Source organism: Haemaphysalis longicornis, unplaced genomic scaffold (genome assembly GCF_048455015.1).
Source record: "Haemaphysalis longicornis isolate Haplotype H1 unplaced genomic scaffold, Haemaphysalis longicornis Haplotype H1 scaffold_1, whole genome shotgun sequence".
In the NCBI taxonomy this organism is placed as follows: Eukaryota; Metazoa; Arthropoda; class Arachnida; order Ixodida; family Ixodidae; genus Haemaphysalis; species Haemaphysalis longicornis.
The window spans coordinates 303,378,506-303,397,693 of NW_027526203.1; the positions used below are offsets into that span (position 1 = coordinate 303,378,506).

At 47.9% G+C, this 19,188-nt stretch overlaps 1 protein-coding gene across 2 annotated transcripts in view; it reads right to left on the reverse strand.

The window, feature by feature from the left end:
- The window catches only part of LOC144149619 (uncharacterized protein CG3556), a 134,016-nt gene extending 120,806 nt beyond the window's left edge, over positions 1–13,210 (reverse strand). Inside the window, exon 1 of one of the 2 annotated variants that reach the window (XM_077681274.1) lies at positions 13,025–13,210. In XM_077681274.1, the coding sequence (XP_077537400.1) occupies positions 13,025–13,127 (103 nt within the window). In that variant the 5' untranslated portion in view covers positions 13,128–13,210. The remainder of the gene's footprint in view (positions 1–13,024) is intronic. The other variant, XM_077681266.1, reaches the window with a different exon arrangement.
- Positions 13,211–19,188: the final 5,978 nt, after the last annotated feature.

Genomic DNA, 19,188 nt, shown 5'->3' on the forward strand with positions numbered 1-19,188 from the left:
TTGCTGCTATTGTTAGGAGCTCGTTTCCAGTTTACAACCACTGAAAACTTCAGTTTGTTCAAGTACTTTACAATGAAATTTCGTTGCTACGTTTTGAAATGCCCATTTAGTACGGGCAAATCGTCGAGGGAGTGCGACATCCCCGCCGGTGAAGAGATCTCCTTTCATGTGCTGCCAAACGACGAACCTCGGCGAAGCAAGTGGCTACGTTTTGTGAACTTTGCAAACGGAGAAGAAAGGGAGCTAAAGGAAGTACGAGTGTGCTCGCTTAATTTCCGATGAAGTGATTACGGCAGGGACGCTTACGTTAGCTCACTCCTGGGACATGCTGGCGCTCGTCGCCGACTTCGTCAAATCGCCGTAAGCGCTCTGACCTTGGGGGGAAAAATGCCGTACACAGCGCGCATTGACGCTCGTATCTTTCTGGTCGGAGCAGAGAGCTCGCGCGAACGGCTTTCCATACACGACAGTGGCCAAGTGGCATAAGTGATACTGCTACTGAAATTGAACTATCATTAACCGTAATAAAAAAACTCCCAAGCATTTCCCCGAGGGTGAACATGGTTAAGTGCGAATGCACGGGGTGATGCTATGAGGGGGAGTAAAGTTAAAATTCGTTGGCATTCGCCCGTGAGCGCGCGCGAGCCGACCCACGGAGGTCTGGCAGTTTATCGCTGCATATATAGGGGGGTATGTCGCGCCGAGCGCGCCGAGCCAGGTGGCTGAGAGAGGAGGCGAGCGCAAGGGGAGAGGGACAGCGGCGCACGGCAGCTGCAGCCGAGCGAGGGGGAGAGGAGAGAGTGTGACGTCACGGTGGAGAGAGAGGCGCGCGGCAGCTGCTGGGGAGAGGAGGCGCGCTGTGACGTCATACCATGACGTCACGGCGCGAGGAGCGGTGCGGGGAGCGGCGCGCACCCGCGCAGCCACGGCGAGGAGGCGGAGCGAGCGCGGTCACATGGTGAAGTGACGTCACCGCGCCGTTGCTACCGACGCTCCTCTCCGCTCCAGCCGTTGCTAGGGAGAGGAGGACTGCGGACGCCGCCGCCGCCGCCGCCGCCGGCGGTGGAAGGTTTGGGGTCGCTTATAAAGTGCATTCGCACTTAAAATACGGCACATACGTACCACTCTGTATTCGTCCGTCGTGACGGGGCTGACGAGGCAGCGGTGCCGACGGCAGGGCGTTCGTCTGTTGTGGCTATCGCGGAATGGTCGCTTTCCCGTCCACCACGTATCGAACAACTCCTGCCGCTCGTGCACTTAGATGCATTGGGCGTTCAAGTGGTGTGAGGTTGTTAAATGCAAGCCCTAGCTCCTCGGCGAGAGTTTTGTTCTCCGGATCAGGCGATTCCATGACTAGGGCTGCTGGTGCACTAGGTTTTACTAGTATTTTTAAAATGGCCGCCGTCTCGGTTTTGGCACGAGTTGTCCGCGTGTGGGTGCTATATGGAGTCGACATACTAAGTATCTGTTTCATGGACCGGCTCGTATGACGCTATTGTTCACGTCACCAAATGTGCAATTTTAGCGGGAGATTTAAAATTTTGGCTTAAATTGCCTCATTTCTCAGTGAATAAAGCATCATTTACTTCCGGGAAAGTGCTTGGAGTACTATGAAACTCCTAATCTTTCGAATAAAAGAAACTTTTGTTTTCTCTTCATGGCTCCTTTAAATGCGTTTTGAGTTCACCTTTTTATTGTGTGCGCAGGTTGCGGATGGAATGAGCCTAAAAATCTTCTGTGGCTGCTGTTTTCCATTTCGCTTCCGGTTTTTACCTTTCTGACCTCTTTTTACTTTTGTTAGCCTATGCTGTTTGTCAGCTTATGTTGTTACGTTATGCTGTTTTCTGGCGCCTAGTGTCCGTAGTTACAGTGTACTTGTGTTAACTGTTGTTACTGCCTCGTTATCAAAAGCGTTTACTTACACGGTCATTTTGTACACTGTTGTTGGTCCTAGAGGCACAGAGTGCTTTTTGGTGAGCTATGTCGGAAAAGTCATTGTGCTAGGTAGGAATAAACTTTGGGCATAAATAACAATAAATTGCATAATTAAAGACGTGAAGTAGTGGCTGTGGAGTAACCTTTTCGTCCTGTTTCAATGAATGAACGAAGACCCGTGCGAGATGGGGACTGATGTCATTTGTTGCTTTGATTTTGGTCCGAAGCATGAAACTTGTAATGTTATAGTGTTTCAAACCCGAAACACCTTAATATAACACTCAGGTGAGTTGGCCACGCCATTGATATTCCTACAAACAGAGACATCAGGTGCTGTTAACCTTAGAGCTACCACACACACGCCGCGGAAACGCAACGCCAGAAAAATATCTAAGGTTACAGTTCCGGATAAAATAAATTGGACCAAAGCGTTCACAGTAATTTCCCAGTGCCCCATCAGGTTGGCGAGACATCCACTGTCGAGATTAAAGCTTTGCGCGTTTTTTTTTGCCTCGTAGGAAAGCAGACGACATATCGGACGCAATTGAATTCAGTAGACGGCAATTGCGAACTTATCGAAAATAACTGTTACCTTGCAAAGAAATTAACCTTCATACAAAAGACATTATGCTGTTGGGTTTGCATTTCTGAAGCTTTATGAAGTCACTCTTCCTGATAATTTCAATTAGGCTGATCTTTTACAGCATAGCCGTATCTTTACTGTCCTCAGGGATTTAAGAATAATTTTTCTGGATTTCCTGGTGAAACATTAACACCATCGATTGGTATGTCCGGCATTATTTCATACTCACTTGTGGCTTTCCCACCCTTCATTCAGTTGAGCGCCTTTTTCACCCCGTATTTAGTTACTGTCCTTACGACAGAAACTAAGCTATTCCGTTCAGTATTGGGTCTTGCCTAAACTGGGTTAGCGCATAAGTCTGCATAGAATGGTTTTACTGAAAACACATGAACGCACAGCTCTTATGTTTTTCAACCAAAATAGGAGTCATCAAGAGCGTAGGTGAAATTCGTGTCTGTCTGGAAGCACGAGGCTTGCGCGAAAGTAACGAACGATAGCGTGAGGCTTGAATAAAAAAATCTAATGGGCAACCGGTGCGGCAACCCGTGGCTTTGAGACGCTGTACCAGGACGTTTAAAATTAAAACAGCGCACTAGTGAAGACTACTCCTAAAGAGCAATATCTTATAACTGTGATGTGTAATGAATGAGTAAATGTATTTCAAAAGGATGGCGCTAAGACCGAAGAGGTAAAGGAGTGGTGAGAGAGGAAAGATACCTCACACTTTTAGGTACTTCCCACGAGGTGGCCTCTTTGGGGAAGGCCCACATCTTAAAAATCGCTACTTAAATCTGACAGCGCAATGTAGTCGAATTAAGCTTACCAGAACACCGCCATGATTAGAACACACAGAACATGCTTTGAGCGCTCGTGAACGATCATGACTTAGACGGCAGATAATTTAACACTTGCGTTTAAGGCATGGTTGTTGTTAAGGGTGACGCGCATAATTATTGAATCGAATGCTGCTAATATGGATGTTTATTAAAGAAACATTAGGAGCTTAAAGGTTTGATGATTTATGGTAAAAGAAATAATAATTGCTTCGTGAAACATTCCTTAGCGTAGCTCGGTCAGAGTGTTTAAAGAAAGTGTAATTGTTAAATTTAAAATCTCGCTGTTTAGAAAGTCTTCTGTAAACAATATTGCGAGCAGCCGATACTGGTAATCCTGATTTTAAAGACAATCCCCTTCAGCACAAGTAAAACTTCGCACTCCTTCGAAAAATGTGGATTACACTATTTACAATTACCACGCATTTGCCTTTTCCCCTCAGTCGTTCTGCTTACCCGCGACGCGTACTGCCGACACCTTAGTCTATAGTGGTGCGGTGTTTTTTCCAGAGTAAAACAGTTCTGCATTCGACTGGCACAGTACCTATGGGCCAGTCGAATGCAGAATTTATATAGACAGTGGACGCTCTCGACGTACGAAAATAGTAACTCTACTACTGGAGGCTAACCCAGTGCTAGACTGCTAAACCTCCGCTGCAAAATTTTGTGTTTACAAGCATTCGCCGAGGTCAGCGCTCCCGTAGGGCGCAGCCCTATTCCAAGTGAGATGACCAGACCACGCAAGCGCAATTTACGCGGAGGAACACGTTGACCTGTTGCACCAGCTGCCCTCATTGGTTAGTTATTCTGCGTTCCCTCTGCCTTTGAGTGATACGAATCATAGTTTCGTAAGCGCTGTACGGAATTAGTTAAACGGAGTGTATGGTAACGCATTATCGCCGTTACTTTGTCCTTCCCGAGCCTAGAATTTTCCAAGTCCAGCCTTCCTTTCCTTTCCCCTTTAAGGAGTTTAATTTTAAGTACACCTCTGGTTCCAAGGTTAGGACGGCAGCAGAACTGCGACAACACACGGCGAAACTACCAACCTCAGGCGGAACACGAGAGAAACGGACAAAACCAGACGACGCTTTTTCTCGTGTTTCGTCTTTCGAAGCATACAATGTCATGATTAGCGGAGCTTCTAAAGTTGTCCAATTAGTCTGCGTCGCCAAAATCCCCTTTTACTTGGTTAAGAAGGGTACGCTTTAGAACTTTGAGGCACAAATTTTCTCTCGAAACGGGGCAAATAGACTCAAGCCCCAAGTGCGATGTACCAACACGTGCGGCAAGGCTTTGAAGATTATCTGCCGTAAGGCAAGGAATAACTAATGAGGACAGCAGCGTTTCTCTCTAGAAGTGAGCTGCCTTTAACAGGCGCAGGCTACAGGTCTTTTCAGCGGAAATTCAACACAAAATATGCGAAGCGAGTAGAGGGCGCAAAAAAGCGCTCAACGAACGAGCCGGAAGCCTGCCTGCCGTGGGCCGTTTTCCTGATGAAGCTACACAGGCTTTTCCCGAAGTGCCGCGATAGTAGTCGATCCGCCGTACTTGTCGCTTGGTTGTAGCCACTCGAGCGATAAAGCTGCGCTTTCACTGGTCGACGCCCTGTCTGTGAAGTGCCCTCTCGAGAAATCAGCGAGCTCTATGCCAAAGGGCCACGACCAGTGCAAGTTGGGTGGCAGAGGGTGCACTACTGTACCACACCACTGAGACTCACGGTCCATACCATTACAGACGATGCCTGTGATCGACGCAACATTTCGTCGTGGGAATGTAGAAGAAAGACGAGATGCGACGGGCTGGAAAGGAGACGGCAAGCGTCCAGTAAAGTTACTATTCGTGCTGTGTGTGACCGGGATCTTTGTTTCGCGGGTAACTCTTCGAACATAGTGCTGGAGTTTTGCTACAAGCGCCATCTTCTGGGTCGGCGGGTGCCGCAGCAGTAGCTTGCGCGCCTGTAGGCGCTAGTATTCCGAGTTCGTGCAACTGATTTCGGACGGAAAACGTTGCCACCTTCTCCATATACAATTGACGAAGACGACAGCGTGAGGACCTTATTTCAGAATTAGTTGAGGTGGTTTTTAGAAAGCTCCTATGATGAAGAGGTAAACACGGCGATATTACTTGTTTTGCACTGAGCGTTTTGAAAATCCCCATCGATCGAAGAGAGTTGGGACTCATACTAAGCAAGGGGCCAAATACACGGGCCAAATATACGCCGTCGAGTGCGTGTAGCAATCTCAGACTCAAGTTCTTTTGCCTGCGCGCCAATTTGTGACGGGGAACTTAATGGGCAGCCGGGGTAACGGTATTATGAGGTAATTCTTGGTTTCGGACAGCAGCATGATGCGAGAGGATGAGCAAAGGAAGAAAAGGACGGGATAGAACGAACGCAAATGACGAAATATAGCCCATTGTTACTGATATAATAATTTTACTTTAAACGGCGGAATGGAAGGAATATTTAACGATAAAACAGTGTCATTGATATCCGGGCTTCTTCACTACCACATGGGGAACTAATTGGCCCGCGTTCCTGGTGCTCGACTAAACCTTTTCCAAAAATTACGCCCACCTCCCCTCGCGGGAACCCTGGTGTGATGCAACGCATCTTATGGGGGTTCCATTGGCGTTTTCCATCGTATTAATTACGCTTATAGCAGGGATTCTCACGCGAAGGGGAGGTGGGCGGACGACCGTCGACTGAGACCGCCGGAGCTCCGTGCGCCGGAGCGCGGCATGCCGCTTTATATTCACAACGCCCGAAGGAGAGGAGAGCGCGGAGAGAGAGAGTACTGCACATGCGCAGCGCGCGCAGCGCCGAGCGCAGCGTCGAGCGCAGCGTCGAGCGCAGCGCCGCCCACTGTCGCCTAGCAACGGAGTGAGAGCGCGCTGCGCCAACCCGCAGCTGTTTGGGAGAGAGTGTTCGCTATCGGATAGAGGAGAGGAGGAGAGGCGCAGCTGTGCGGACAACGCCGGACAGACGCAGAAAGGACAGAGGGGCGAGCATGAGATGCGTTGCATCTAAAATTTAACAATCTTAATCCAATTCTTAAAGAAATGATTGATTTCCAGCTCGTATCAAACATAAGCGCACCAATAATTTATTTAAAGGTTGACGCTCCGAAATGTCATACTCATCTATTTTTCACCCTCTCGCTCCAGAAACGTCAAATCTATGCACCCCCTGATATTTTCAAGCACTACAATCATCAATGCGCTCGCTTTTCGATCGGCATCTAAAAGCTTCTTTTGTTCTTCGTTACCCATTTTCTTTCTTATCATCAATTTTTGTAGGTATACATGTCTTGAACCTTTGCTGGAAGCCTCGAAGGACAACCGGTTTAGGGAAAGCCCCCCGAGTGGAGTAAATTTCTACGAAGGGAACTCCCTCGACCAGAACGAATTTTTCATCAACTGCGAAGTTTATAAGAAAGCTGTCAGCTTTGCCTTGTGGCCGTGCGGCTGCAGACCCCGTGAATGTGAAATTTTCCTTTTGCGGAAGCTTCTTGGGTTCTTGTAGCCCTACTTTTCGGTGCAATTGTTATATGGTTTCACTGTGTATTTTCTTTTTTGTTGTTTTTTAGTTTGTGTCTCTAAATGAATCGCTCAGTCTCTGAAAACGTCACTGTTTTCTCCTTAACCCAAAATTTATGTCTTTGTATTCTCCTAATTTGTACTATCTTTTTCGTTACAAGGATCATTGAACGATTTTCTGTGGCGCTATCAGCCATGCTCATCAATCGTCCACGGAAAGATGTCATCCCCGGCAACATGAAGCTACAGCGTTCGGGGCCAGGAGAGCTCGCGCTGGCTTAAGCTGGGATTTGACGCAGCTGCAATTGGAATGTCCAAAGGGGGAGGCGTGCGGTATATACGCTTGGCGACGATGGTACTACGGCGAAGAGGAAGAAAGGATACGGCATTTCAGCAAACGGAGCGCCTGCGCAGTCAAGCTCGTTGTCTCAGTCAAGTTCATTGAAAGATTGATCGTGGACGCGTAACGACGACGCGCGCGGTTTCAGCTCGCCACTCTCCCCTGCCGCTACGACAAAAGAAGCCAGCAGCCTTACATGGTTGTTTTTTTTTCTACCTTTTTATTATGAGGTTTAACGCGCTGACGCTACACTGGTGATAAGGCGTGCCGTAGTGGAGGGCCCCGGATTAATTTTGCCCCCGTTGGTGTTCTTTAACCTGCGCCGAAATCTCGTACACACGGGCGTTTTTGCTTTTCGCCTCCATCAGAAAAGCGGCCGCCGCTACCGGGAATCGACACCGCGTTCTCGTGCTCAGCAGCATAGCGTCTTAGCCACTGAGCCACCGCGGCGGGTGCGATGCTGTTTAAGCTGGCGTTGGTTTGGCGAATGAGCGCAGGAAGACCTCACCGAGCAATGACACCATCGCGCGCGCCGACACCGCTCGACCTTCGAGAACCCTCTGCCCAGCGTTCCTGGCGTGATCTCTCGCGCGCTCATCTCCTCGCCAGATCACGTGCGTTCGAGCTTGAAGTGGGAAGCACAGAAAGCTCGCGCTACAGACGCTGAATTCGCGAAGCCGGTTGCCGCTGGTTCTACCGCGTGCTACCGCGGTCCACTTTGGGAGAGTTGTGAAAGCCTGCTGACGAAACGATCCGGGTCTGCCAGTCATGGAGAACTTTCAGCTGCAAGTTCCGCTATCCATGCGAGGTGCAACCGCCGGGTCTCCGAGAAAGGTAGAGATGATGCGACAGAAGAAGAGCGTCACTGCCGAAGAAGAGGAAGCGCGGCGCGAAAGCCGCCGCGCCGCTACTCGAGAACGGATGCGACGACTTCGGTCCAATCCAAAATATCGCATCGGTGAAGTGGCGGCGAAACGTCAGCGAGTTGCAGAAGAAACGCAGTTAAGAGCTCGTTTACATTGTACATGCTTTAATTACCGAGCATTCATTGCCTGGGATAACTACAACGGCACGCTGAAAGCTTGATCGAGTATCCAAGCAAAACCGCGCATAAACTTAGCCGAACCAAGTATAAGCTAGGTGGTGCACTAGCTTCGCTGTTTGCCCCGTAATCGCGCAACTAGGGCTAAGTTGCCGCAATTGTTTTTTATACAGGACGTCCTCATACGGAAAACATACAAAACGGCCTTAGGCCTCCCCACTTACTCCTCCAAAGAAAAACTATTCCGGTTGGGGCTACACAACACTCTTCAAGAGCTAATTGAAGCCCACCGAAATTCACAGCTTCATCGCCTAACACTTACTCCTACAGGGAGGAAGGTGCTTCATGACATCGGAAGACCAAGTCCATCACCAACGACTTATCTCAGCGAATCCCGCTACACATGCGCAAAAAAACTCAAGGTTGCTCCCATTCACAAGCATATGCACCCAGTCTTTAATCGAGGCCGCCGTGAGGCATGGGTCCGCCAGCTTACGAAGAAATATGCAAACGACTCTCATACCCGATACACGGATATCGCTCAGAATCCCAAGATACCCGGCACCACCCTGGTCACGCTCGATTACAAAGGAGAAATTGCCACTGCAGCAACGTACTTTGACTTATCCACAAGATCGGCAGAAGCTGTAGTAATGCAACCACCACTCACCACAATCAACTGTATCATACCATCGTCTGGGACTGTCAGGAAGCCTGCCGAATGTACCAAGCGGGGCTGGCACCAACCCCAGGCCAACCCAATCCTACAGCAATTGCCTGAAGGCATAGAAGTAGCCATTGTCTGGACTCCTGGTCACTCACTCAGCTCTTGTAACGAAGCGGCGCACGATTCCGCCCGAGAACTCCACTCCCGGGCATTCCCATCCTCAACGCAAGCTACCCTGAGGGGAACGGACAGTGGAGCTCCCACTTGGCACCCCTCGACAACAGCTACAGCTCACTCTTGTCACATTACACCTACACGAGAAGAACATATCCTCCCCCCACCACACGTTATCTAACTACGAGGCATATATCTACGGCAGACTACAAACTGACACCTTTTACAACCACACAATCCTCGCACACATATCTCCATCCACATACCCCTACAACTGCCCGACTGCGACACTCCTCTCACAACCTATCACACTCCTCTCACAACCTATCCTGCCCACGCAACCCTGACCCCGTTCCCTCCCCTTCCCCTGAACAGTGGGAGTCTGCGCTGACCAGCTCGGCACCGGAGCGCCAAAAAGCCCTGGTGCAACGAGCCCTGGAATCAGCAAAGGCTCGCGGTCTCCTGGGCGTAGGAAGCTGGCCACCACCCCTCACTCCCGTCCTTATGCTCAATAAATGTTTACTCTTCCTCGCCCTCCTCCTCCTCGTATACAACACTTTAATGAGGTCCAAACTTGATGGAGCACGCCGCATTAATTTAAGATCCAAGCTCTGAAACAGTTATTAAATCGCTAGAACAAATACAATTCAATTAGGCTCATTTCATTCTTCGCAACTACAGCAGAACAGCTAGTGCAACGCCTACAAAACATCCTTGCAGTTACCTAATCCGTCCACTCGTCGCAACAACAATAGACTTTGCTTGTTTTACAAAATTTATTATCCCAATTCCTTTTAACGCGCAGCCCTCATTTCCCCACATTCATATATTCCGTCCGATTATATGCACAACGTAGGTGTCATAACATGCTTGGCCAACACTTGCTTCCAGTCACCCATTCCTAGCAATTCAGAAGAGTGGAAACACCTTTCCGAACCCATCAATGGCAGTTTAAGGTAATGAACCGGGCTGCATTAGTTGACTACACAATGTTGTCTGAACAATTTCTTTTTTAAATTTTATTGTTTATGTGTTGCTCCCTGCACATAGGTACCCACTCTCCTCTGTGACCCATTAACCATGAGGGTGCAATAAATAAATAAATAAATAATAGACAATTTCCTGTTGCTGTTTATCTATTTTTGCAAGTTCCTTTTGTTTCTTTGTTCTTTCTTAATTGTAGAATGACATTTTTTGCGCTTCTAACAAAGGCGGGGGTAACGCCCTTATTGCGAGAAGAGATACGGGCTAACCATCCCGTTCCTCACTGTCTGCAAGGGGCGCAGTGAGAACGGGGGTCGCGCTCTCTCGCGCGGTTCACGAGAAAGTGGCGAACGGGGGTGCATTATAGAGTGGAACGACCCGGCGATATCCCTCTAACGAGCTCGTCCCTCCTCACAAGCAAGGATGAGCGCGTGCGGCCCGCCCCTTTCGTAAGACTGCCTCCGATGCGTGTGCGTGGGCGCGCGTGTGTGTGTGTCTTATGATGACCATTGTACTCTTTTTTCGTACTATGTATTTGGGGATTTTATTTGGTGAGTAGTCTACAGAAACACCTCATTTACGGTGTGGCCTATCGAACGACTGAACTGTTCTTTATTTCCGCTCATCCCCAACGTCTTTCATTCCATCGCCCTGGAAGCACTTTCAACGGGCGTTTTTAAACACTCTGCGAACCTTCACTTTCCTCCAGCAATGTGGCGCAGTTTCATTTGCGTAAATTTTAGCATTGGAAGAATGTGGTCAACCCAAAGCTGATGTAATTATTCTTATATGGTCTCACTGGTAGCTGCTACAAGTCTCGCCAAGCGCGGATTGTTGCCTCAGATTTTGGGGGAGCATTTTTTTTTCCCCACTTTGTGACACCAACCGCAACGAGGGGCTCTGACATTATCATGAAAGTAAATAATGAGCTCAGAGGGACGCAGAATTCGTCAAAACATGTTTGTGTCCTACTGTGGATCAGAAAACGAGGGCAAAGGCTCGCCCACCTGACTTCCCCGCTCCCACCCGCTGTAGCCAACGCCTCAAGCCAGCTGACCTTACTATTTTTGGGGCAATGTCGTTCCGCAGTGGCGCTTTTTTTTTCCAGAAAATAAAGAAAAAATGTTTGCGCGTGTTTTGGGCCATTTCTAAAGTTTGCGGTTTTACGCACGAAAGCTACCCTCAAATATAGGGCCCACCGTAATAGTGGAACGCGAATTGATGTAAACCACGTGGGAATTTTGACGTGAATCAAAATCTCAATACACGGGCGTTTCCACTCTTCGCCTCCACCAGAAAGATGGACGTCGCGGTCGTGATCAAACCCGCGTACTTGGGTTCAGCCTCACAACACCTTAGGCACTGGGCCACGGTGGCGCTTTATTTGTATAGACATTTTTAGACAAGTGTCACGAAAGAAACGCGAATTTCAATTATTAGAAAAACAGTTGTGTCCACAACAACAGCCGTAATCTGTAGTGTTTCTACTTCAAATAGCCTTAACTTTACTTTGTATAGCACCTTCTTAATTCAGAACGTACGTTGGAGTCGTTTGTTCGTACACTTAAAAAGAAAACTAATTTATTTTATGGTGGGGTTCGTTTATGAAGCATAACGTACTTACTTGTGTTTCGTCATAGTGTTTCTACATATACATTTTCGAAGTTTGCATTTTGCACCGCAAAAAATCACGCCAGGAGAACTGGGACCCCATACCAGAAGTATACGGATAGCGTCATGAGTAGCAATAAAACCCTCCGTAAGCCGCATGTTGGCTGGGAATGTTCTGTTTGAGGCCCATAATTTGTTGCAATCACTTTGGTTCACAATAAAATCGTTCGACAGTTGCTTATAGGACTTTTAAAAAGTGTCACATCAATTTGAATTTCATACAATGGTAACTTGTTTCAACATCAAACCCCGCTTTTTGCTTCGTCGTTTTTTCTAAGCACGCCTATTTCTGACGACTTTTTCTCGTAACGTAAGCAGATAATATACGGTGAAAATAGGATTTATTCACGGGTAGTTTTTTCTAAGCTGCGAATGCAAACAAAGCGCCGCTTGGGATCACTTTAATGAAGGATTAAGCACATTTGCATGGTTGTTATCAAGCTGTATCTGTGTACACACGGTGTCAAATGTTTCCGGGACGCGATTTCCGCAAATGGAAGTCGATTTCTCTGCTGCCTGGTGGCTAAGCTCCTGCCATGCATATTGCGATGATACTCAGATGTGCGATGCTTCATCTAGCAAGGCACATGAAGGGTTGAGCCGTCAGTCAGCCGAGAAATTGACTTCGCTTGGCGAAATCGCGTCCCGGATACGTTTGACGCCGGGTGTACATGTAAACATGCAGCTCAATGTTGGAGTTGTTTACTCCAGTGGGTACAACCCACGAATGGCGAGAAGTTCAGTTGTCAATAAAATATTAATTTAATGCACTTTCAGCTGGTGAGCTAAAGAATTTGACCGATTGATCTTTTTCAGCTGCACTTCTTTCACGTTTTTCGCAGGTTTACCCTTCTTCTTTCTCGGTACTTACGGTTCCGTGCACCGAATTTCAGGGTGCCGGAAGCGAAGCAGTGGTGCTTTTTTTTAGGGTGCTCGCGGGATGAAGCAGGACTCGACGAGCTAATTCTCCCGCCCTAGATCCTATACCGCGCAGCGCGCTTGATGCCGGCGACCTCGGGGCGTCGCCTCCGCCGCGCGGTCGCAGCAGTGATCAGCTTTGGGGCAGCCGCGCACCGGACGAAACCGCGAGGAACCGTCGTCGCTCTAGGTGCACGCTGCAGACGGGATTGCGCGAAAAACGGAGCCAAGACCTAATCCCGTTTGAGCTTCGACAAAAGGCGAGAGGCCGTGGGTCGATCGGAAATTGGGCCCCAAAGCAACGGGTGGAAGAAAGTGCGACTGTCACAACGCCACTCACCGAGCTGAAAGCCGTTCGCAGCGAGAGGAACAATGAAGAGAAGAAAGCCCAGGGGCGCCTTGCGCCAGCAGCAGTCACCAGAATCGTCGCGGTGCCCTTTCATGATGGCCCCCGGTTGAGCCCTGTCAACTAAACTCCGCCGCCTCCGAGCGCTCTTCCTTATCAGATCGCTGGGCGCTGAGAAGCGGAGCTCGTCGCGCGCGCGATAGCAGCTCCTCGAGTGTCTACCGATACTCCTCAGCGCCCGCGAAGGGGGCTCCGGGAAGTTGGCATACAGCGGCTCGTTCAAACGCGATATGCCATTTATTCATCGACCGGCTTTCGTTCCAAGATCAATGCTTCCCTTCTTTTCGTGTCAGGCTTGAGCGGTCCCATGCATTTCCTTCCGTTAGCGCTGCTCGCACCCGACGGGCGGAGCGGCGCGACTGGGCGCCCATTCCGGCTCCAGGGGTTTTGCACCTTAGGGGAGGGAACGTCCACAAGGCGCGCTATAGAATAAAAAATAGAAATAGAATATAGAAAACAGACACGGGCTAGTTTACGTTTGGTAGCGGACACTTTCTTCTGTTCGGTAGACAAGCCCCAGGAGTATTTTACTGCGAAGGCGATCGATTGCTGCCTATTAGGCGCGTCTAGCTATCATATACAGCTAGTAGAAAGGACTCGCCTTTAAAAGCCGCCTGCAGCATAATTTGTCATTTCTTCCACCTTTTAGGCGCACTCTGCCCTCTTTAATGCCAGCATTCCCACAACCTCCGATTAATCATGCCGGGTGAATATTTTGCAATGTCTTCCCGGGTGAGTTATTTAATCAGTGCTAACCTCTTCTTTTTTGACGAGTTCAAAGAGCCTGAAATATAGATGTTGCTGGCATAGGTGGCGTTTGTACAATTCTCAAAGATCCACTTGGCAAAACGAACGAAAGTTTATTGTAATTTGATTGCGTTCATTGCAGCGCTTCACAACTCTTACCCCAGACCACCTTACTTATTTATTTATGTATTGCACTAGTTAAATCATTAAATTCACAAACGTATGTTAACGCCTTCTTATTGTGAAATGCTTTCTTTATACGAGGTAGTCTCCGACCATACACTACTAACCATTGTCTTAATTTGGGTGCTATTATCGGTGCACTATTCAACAACCGGGATACAATAGCATATGCGAAAACTAGTGCATTTATGCGTGTTGGTGTATTTATAGATTTTTGTGTCATCGAATCGTATTTGTCCAGGCAGCGGGTTTTAAGAAATAGCGTTAATATCTGCAGTTGATGCATACATACATACACACATACATACATGCACACATACATACATACATACATACATACATACATACATACATACATACATACATACATACATACATACATACATACATACATACATACATACATACATACATACATACATACATACATACATACATACATACATACATACATACATACATACATACATACATACAGAGCAAAATAGAGGTCTCAAACCTAAATTGTTATTGCTCTTATGTAATTTGTTTTTATTAGGCAGCACAACAATATGGCAAAAAATGCAGTCACGCGTTGCATTTATCGCAAACCGTGATACGCTACACCATATTGAGAAAACGCCCGTCTCTCACTTCGACGGAAATTCCCCAATAGAGTGCTGAACACGCGTTAGTATAGAAAGTTTTAGCAGAACTGAGAACCGTTCACGGTACGCCTGCCGGTACACGGCTGATGAACCTGTGCATGTGCCAAACCAGCCTCACCCCTTTTTCGCGCACGCACTGTATAGGCGGTCGGCTATCACGTACCGAACTGGGACCGGCCCTCCGCTCTGCCATAACCCTCTTAGGTCGATGGCACTACGGTGACGGAAGGGCTAACACGACATCGTGAAGCTAAGCATTTCTGGCATTCCGTGTTCGTATTTTCTGTTACCGTTACTGTGTTATGGTACCCGACAGCGCATGTGCGTAGGCACTTTCCTATCCTTGCACCATTGCGGTGACATGAATCATGGAGTATTTATAGCGCGAAACGTTACTAGAGCTGTGTAACTGAGGCCTAGTCTGTTAAAAAGCGGCTGATATATTTACTTTGAACTCAGTCATTAAAAATAGCTGTTTCATTTGTCTTGTCCTTCTCTACTAAGAATGTTAGAGGGCGAATTTCTCAACACCCTAAGATTTATTTTAAGTCGTGAAGAGCAAGCTGGACCTCACCAGAGATCACGTAATAGCAGAAGGACAAGCAAAGAGCACCACATAGGAAAATGAGAAGTTTCTATTGGCCGTGATACGGATAACCCAACCCCCGTGGATGCTTATGTACGTAACGGCGATTAGAATTAAGGCGAAATCCTTAGATGTTTCATCAAACGCGACAAGTGACCGTAATTGCTGTCGTCGGCGTCAAGACAAGTGGTACCGAAATGGCCGCCGCTGCAAAGAGAAAACAAATAAATAAAAACACCTCTTGGTTCGTGTGGGATTTGAACCCGGCTGGCCAGAGCAGCAGCCAAATGCGTTCACCACAGAACTAAAGCGGCACCGGGCCGGGAGGGAACAATAATTATCCTGATGCGTTGCTCGTGGCAGGTAAACGCGACGGCATGCGCGTAGATCAGGTGCACGCAGAGGGGAGCTCTCACTGCGGCGAAGCCGCCGCGTGAATTGCGGCCAGCCTGCCTGTCCGGGTAACTCGCGTCCAAAGACGAAGAAACAAAAGCGACGAAAGTGACGAAAACATGCTGTAGAAGTAGAGCAGTTTTTGACAATCGCTGGCTTGTGCCCTCAAATTGCGGAAAGAGACTTTTATTTTGGTAACGGTGTGTCGCTGCGCTACCTTTAGGTGGCAGGTAGCGCACTTTAGTGGCACGTGGTGGGCGCAGTCATCGCCCTGCTTTGATCCAAATCGACGCTGAGCGGGGTGATGTTGCTGCAGCCATTCCGATTGATGCCGTCTCAGCCGTTTCCCGTCCGTTTCCCGTTGCGGGGCAGATCTGTGTTAATACAATAGATTCGCTTCACGCCACCCGTTTCCTACCCTAACTACTCCCATTTCACCCTCCCCCTCTCCCCACTGCTTTCCCAATGCCATTCTGTCGTCATGTTCCCTTTTACCGACGCTTCCCACCCACCTGCCTCGCCGTTAGAGGCGAGCGGGGACATACCGCCAACAGGACGCATTAGAAGGTGCCGCCCAACCTATAGATCGGCAAGAAAAGAGCGTAACAAAGCGGCGCCTTGAGCTGCTTCGCTGCCGTCGCCTGACCAGGAGCGTAGAAGTATCCCATCTCTATAGGGATAAGCTTTATGTGGCGCGTACGTTACGCCATTCCGTGCGTTTGCTGGTGGGCTTGTAAGTTGTAACCAGCTTCAAGTGCAGTCACGTGCCGCGTTGCAGCGGAAGTGCGCATGTCTTCTTTGGATTATCTGTATCCGCGAGAAAAGTTGCGAGATTAGGTGGTGCCTTTCGAGTGCCGCGCTGTTTCCGAGTCGTTAAACCTCGAGCAACGTTGTGACCTTGACACAGGCTCCTCACGAACTGAAGTAACATTTAGAGTATTATTTTGGAATGCAGTAACAGCTCACCAGTGCTAGCACGAAGTACTGCCAGTAATGTTTGTTCATGAGGTGATGTTTTGCGTCCCGCAAAATGCAAATGTAAATGGTATTTGCCATTTTGATTGCTATTAAAGTAATGAAACAACTACTGCAATGTAGTTTGCTACTTATGTAATGGGATAGCGTGCATTGCTACTTTTGTAATTAGCATGCTAAGATTATTCGTGTAGGCCTCTAGTGGTGCGATTGTGTCCTCTCATTGCTATCGTCATAATGCTTTTCCCTATGCGTCTTTGGCTCCTTTTGTCTTGTTTTCTCCTTAACCGTTCTTAGGCCTACATCAGCGCTATTAGGATAAAGGAGCATTGCCGCTTCTTTACTAACTGCTCAAATTATTATTTGGGTTACAGTACATGTCTCAAACATTTCTATGTCAAACGCCAACGCATTGGCTAGGCCCACCTTTAGTTGACTAGCGAAGAAGATCGAACGTGGTGTAGCAGATACGCCTTGAACTCGAATCCGTAGTCTCCTCGTGTTCAAATCCCAGACCCAAACTCACCCACATTACTTTTATTCTGTTTACGGGGTTGCCCATTTTTGGAACCACCTCTCGGTCATACCGAAGCCGGACACAGTATTTTCGCGTAACGGGGTATTTAGCATCCACATTAAAAATAATAACCAGCTCATGAAATCAGTAAGGTTGATCTAAATCAGCAGTGCTCACGCGATTGATTGAAGAAGCCAAGCAGAAGAACTCTTCAGACCCGCCGCGGTGGCTCAGTGGCTAAGGCGTTGGGCTGCTGAGCACGAGGACGCGGGTTCGATTCCCGGCCGTGGCGGCAGCTTTTCTGATGGAGGCGAAATGCAGAAACGCCCGTGTGTACGAGATTTAGGCACACGTTGAAGAACCGCAGGTGGTCAAAATTAATCCGGAGCCCTCCACTACGGCGTGCCTCATCGCCTGCGTTGCGTCGGCGCGTTAAACCCTACGATCAATCAATCAAAATGACCTTTTATGGGGGCGGGTTCATTCAATTCCACAAAAAGAACGGAATGACCGACCATTCTAATAAATAATACAAGTATTAACATTCGTTGCACACCCTTTATTCGTCATGAGGGTCGATGAGCTTAACACCCAATGAAGCAGCCACAGCCACAGATTATTGTCAGTCACATGTACTGCCGAAATGCGCAAGAAAGGATCATCGTCACGGTCATAAGATTACTATGTCGTCTGAAAGACGAAGGCTTGATCCTAGTTTTATCCTAGGTGATCCTAGTTTTACATACCTAAGAGCTACTCAAACTGTAATTTTTGTGCATGAAGTGTGGGGCTGATGTATGCTTTATTTCGAAGTTTTTAGTAAGCTCCTAAGTTTCTGCCTCATAAGTCCTTGTCGGGTGTACGCTTGGTTGTATACCCTTCTTGTTACTCCCGGAGGTAGCGTACTGCTCATTAATTATTCACTTTCTCTAAAGACACGTTTAGCCTACGAGGAGTACAATAATTAACGAAACTGAACAGAATGCATTCTTTCAGCATGCGTGAAACCCAAGAAAAATGAGCGAAGCCTACAGAACACTAAAAACCACCTGAAAATACCCCCCAGCGCAGGGCAATAGCTGCAGCTTGCGAACATAAGTTTCGCGACCGGTTTCGGATGGTCTGACGGCTGGAAGCTTATTACAGTGATAGGCATAAAAAACAAGTGAAAAGTTGAGCACCAGATTAGTTCGGCTGGTAGCCGGTTGAACTTTAAACCTATGATGGAGGTGCGAAAAAATACGGTGGGATCGCTTGTCAAATTCCCCTCAATTCCTAGTGCTTGCGAGTTGCGCCCAAGCTCATAATAATTCTGCGCCAGATCTACTTCTCGTGGTTCGGATAGGCAAAGAAAACGGGTTCAAGATCGTATAAGGACGGGTGCTACTGTCCGTGTAGCGCTTGTTCCTGTCCTCTTTCTCGTGTGTCGTCTATTTGCGCTAGTTATCACGTTCTTAGACGGTAAACAACACGCCCAGCAACACGCTCTTGTAAAGTACGGTTCAAGATGGTTATAGTCGTCACCCTTTTCCAGTATTTCAGTTACTTAACCTGAAGGGGAGGATTTCTGCATGTCTATTTCGCATTACTTTCGCTTCTTCTATATTTATCTTTAGCCATTCTACTGAGCTTTCTGAAACAGTTGCTGAATCATTCGTTCCAGGTTTTCTTCCGGTTCACTTCCGGGTAGGTAACTTACAGCTCTTCTTACAGAAAACCATAGTGCCCGTACATGCGTTGCATATGCCGTCGAAACGTTCTAAGCCTCCTCGATTCCCTGATTTCATTGTTTCCATTACTGCAGGGATGTGTACTGACTGAAACCCTTTTCCATAACTTATAAATGCTACCGAAAGGCTTTCATTATACTCCGCGGCTTTTTTTCTTTATGCAGACAATGACATAAATATGATTCATTGCTGAATCAGTAGCCTTTCCCATATCCACCCTAGCTATTGCACTCGTTGTAAATCTACGGTGTCGCGTGTTCAGATAACTACTGCGTCGATAAAAAAAATACCTGTACACAACAGAGACCAGGCTGATGAGT